Source organism: Cucurbita maxima, unplaced genomic scaffold (genome assembly GCF_002738345.1).
Source record: "Cucurbita maxima cultivar Rimu unplaced genomic scaffold, Cmax_1.0 Cma_Scf00021, whole genome shotgun sequence".
Taxonomy (NCBI): Eukaryota; Viridiplantae; Streptophyta; class Magnoliopsida; order Cucurbitales; family Cucurbitaceae; genus Cucurbita; species Cucurbita maxima.
The window spans coordinates 1,978,222-1,980,722 of NW_019272037.1; the positions used below are offsets into that span (position 1 = coordinate 1,978,222).

General features: G+C 38.4%; 1 protein-coding gene across 1 annotated transcript; it reads left to right on the forward strand.

Annotated features, from left to right (window-relative positions):
- Window positions 1-691: 691 nt before the first annotated feature.
- On the forward strand, window positions 692-2,009 carry LOC111495462. Its single transcript, XM_023145518.1, has one exon. The coding sequence runs from the start codon at window positions 818-820 to the stop codon at window positions 1,838-1,840; it is 1,023 nt and encodes a 340-aa protein (XP_023001286.1). The 5' UTR covers window positions 692-817; the 3' UTR covers window positions 1,841-2,009.
- Window positions 2,010-2,501: the final 492 nt, after the last annotated feature.

The following is a 2,501-nucleotide window of genomic DNA, read 5'->3' on the forward strand; positions in this document are numbered from 1 at the left end:
CCAGAAAGGACGCTAGGTCCCGAAAGAAGAATGGATGGTGGGATTTCTCCATATAGATTGGAGACGAAACATTTTTTTTTGAATTCCATGGACGAGCCCTTTTCATTAGAAAGCTTTAATATCTTGGACTGGTTGTTGTGATGTCCCATAAGCCCCAAACAATCATCAATCAATCCATCTCAGCCCATAAAGAAAAGATCCATGCTTTCTTTGCCAACATATAATACCATCCCAAGAGTAGCACCTCTCCAACCTCACTCATCAATTCTAGAATCTCAAGAATGCACTTTTCTGGTCGGATAAAACAAACCCGACCAATCAACTTGTGTTTTAAACAAGATAGTTTTATTATTTCTTCAACTGCTTTGGGGCCTTGGATTCCTTTTCAGTCACATCAACGTTCGTTCATATGTAACATCACCCACCCTTATTTGGTGCCATTGGTTTTGATCTTTAGCGACATTGATTATCTAAGCAAGCTCAACTACATTTCAAAAAAAAAAAAAAAAAAAAAAAACTCTATTTTTACTGCAACAAGGCCGAAAAGGAAGAAGGAGATGACTGAGCTAAGCTTAATCCTGTTAAGAACGAATGGACACATACACCCCCACGACCACTTGTCGAACCCCTGCTGTTATTGCACCAAAAAAGTTGCGTAACATTCATTCTTCCCACCCAAATCCCAATTAGATAAGCGCTATGTGGTTGGAAGAACTTTGGGTTGGATCGATAACGACGTTGAAAGAAATTAGAGCTTCCCCAATTTCCCAAATGAAGATCCCCCAATTCGTTCCATGACCAAAACATCCACTCTACAATGGCCTTCTACGATTCATACGATTCCTACTACGATTCTGCTCAAACTGAGCCTCCAATTCCGCAATCCAGCTACGAACCCACCTTCTACAATCTCTTTGACTATCCACCTCCTTGTTATTTCGGTCAGGCTTATGCTCCCTACACATCCAATTTCAATGAATTCCCCCAATTGATCGAGCATCAACCCGTTGACCATGGGGCTTATGGCTATACAATTAGCTACTCGGCCAATGCTTGTTCTGCATCGACTTTCAGTGTCCCAAAAGTGATCGAATACGACTCTGATTTGTATAGCGATGGTACCCAAAAGGTGTCGTCCCAATTTGTGATCTCCTACTCTGTTTCAGAATTCAACGAGACAGAATTTGAAGAGTACGATCCAACCCCTTACGGCGGTGGCTACGACATTCATGAAACCTACGGTAAGCCCCTTCAACCTTCAACTGACATTTGCTACTCACCCTCCTCTTCTTCACCTCCAAAACCCCCACCCACCGCCATTCCCATCTCCGCAATTCATGAGGCACCAAAGGAAAAAATTGAAGAAAAAACAGAGCCGTCGAGCGAAATCAAGCCGACCCAGATCGAGAAAGATAACACGGCATCTGAATCTGAAGAAATTGAGGAAGTTAAAGCGATTCCCTTTGCAGATCCGGGAATTGGGTATGGAAATGGAAGGGAAGTGAACCAATTTCCAAGTGGGTATGGCCTGGAAGCGATGGATCTTTGTGAAAGTTTATTTGGGTATTGGCCATGTCTCTCACGGATTAAAAAGCAAACAGCTTGTAGACAACCCAACAACGGCTGTGGGCGTTGCCATGGGCATTGCTATTGCTATGGCAATTACGGCAACCAGTGGCAGACGGCGGCGGACTATCTATTCGGAAGCCATAACCCATATCCAGATGGAAGGAGTGAAGGAGACGGTGTTTATGGGTATCAAAGACAGTATCAAGCGGAGCCTGTCTATCGCTACGTTTGGTTGAATCAAAACGACTTCGTTCGGTCCGATGATGTTTGATTTTCATCAGGTTTCTGTGTATCAATCTGGTAGATAATCTGTAATTTCTTCTTCTTAATAAACTCGAATTTTAATCTCATCTTGTAGTGTAATGGGCTTTTTCTCTCATGTCGGCCCAATATTAGAGGCCCAATAAATCAAAAGTATTCTTTTGGTTTGGGCCAAGCCAGTTCAATCTGTATGGAGCAATTAAATAAACGATCATATTTAATCAGGATTTTTTTTTTTTTTTTTTTTTTTCTTATTGTCCACAAAATTTTTAGGTATGAGGTTTGTAAGTAATTATAAATCCACGAGTTTTTCATTTTCCCATTTTCCCAATCTTAGTTTATTTAAATAAATGAATTACATTATTTACTAAAATTATTAATTAACAATTAATTAATTAATTACGATTAGTTAGCCTAGGTGGGCAAAGAGTTATTTTCAATAATTATTACTAATTAATTATTTATTATTTACTGCACTAATTTTACTTAACCCATTCATTAATAATACTCCACGTGTATTTGATTTTTTAAATATAAACATACACTCTTACTCTTATTAAGTGTAATTATTGAGATTGATGGTAGAATAAACTAAAAACCTAAAATTAAATTAGTTAAAATTATTTTAATAATTCAATAAGATAAAAATAAAATAATTAACCATAATTAAG

Bases quoted from the DNA above. Each gene is read 5' to 3' on its own strand.
- LOC111495462 (XM_023145518.1), top strand. From the start codon at position 818: ATGGCCTTCTACGATTCATACGATTCCTACTACGATTCTGCTCAAACT.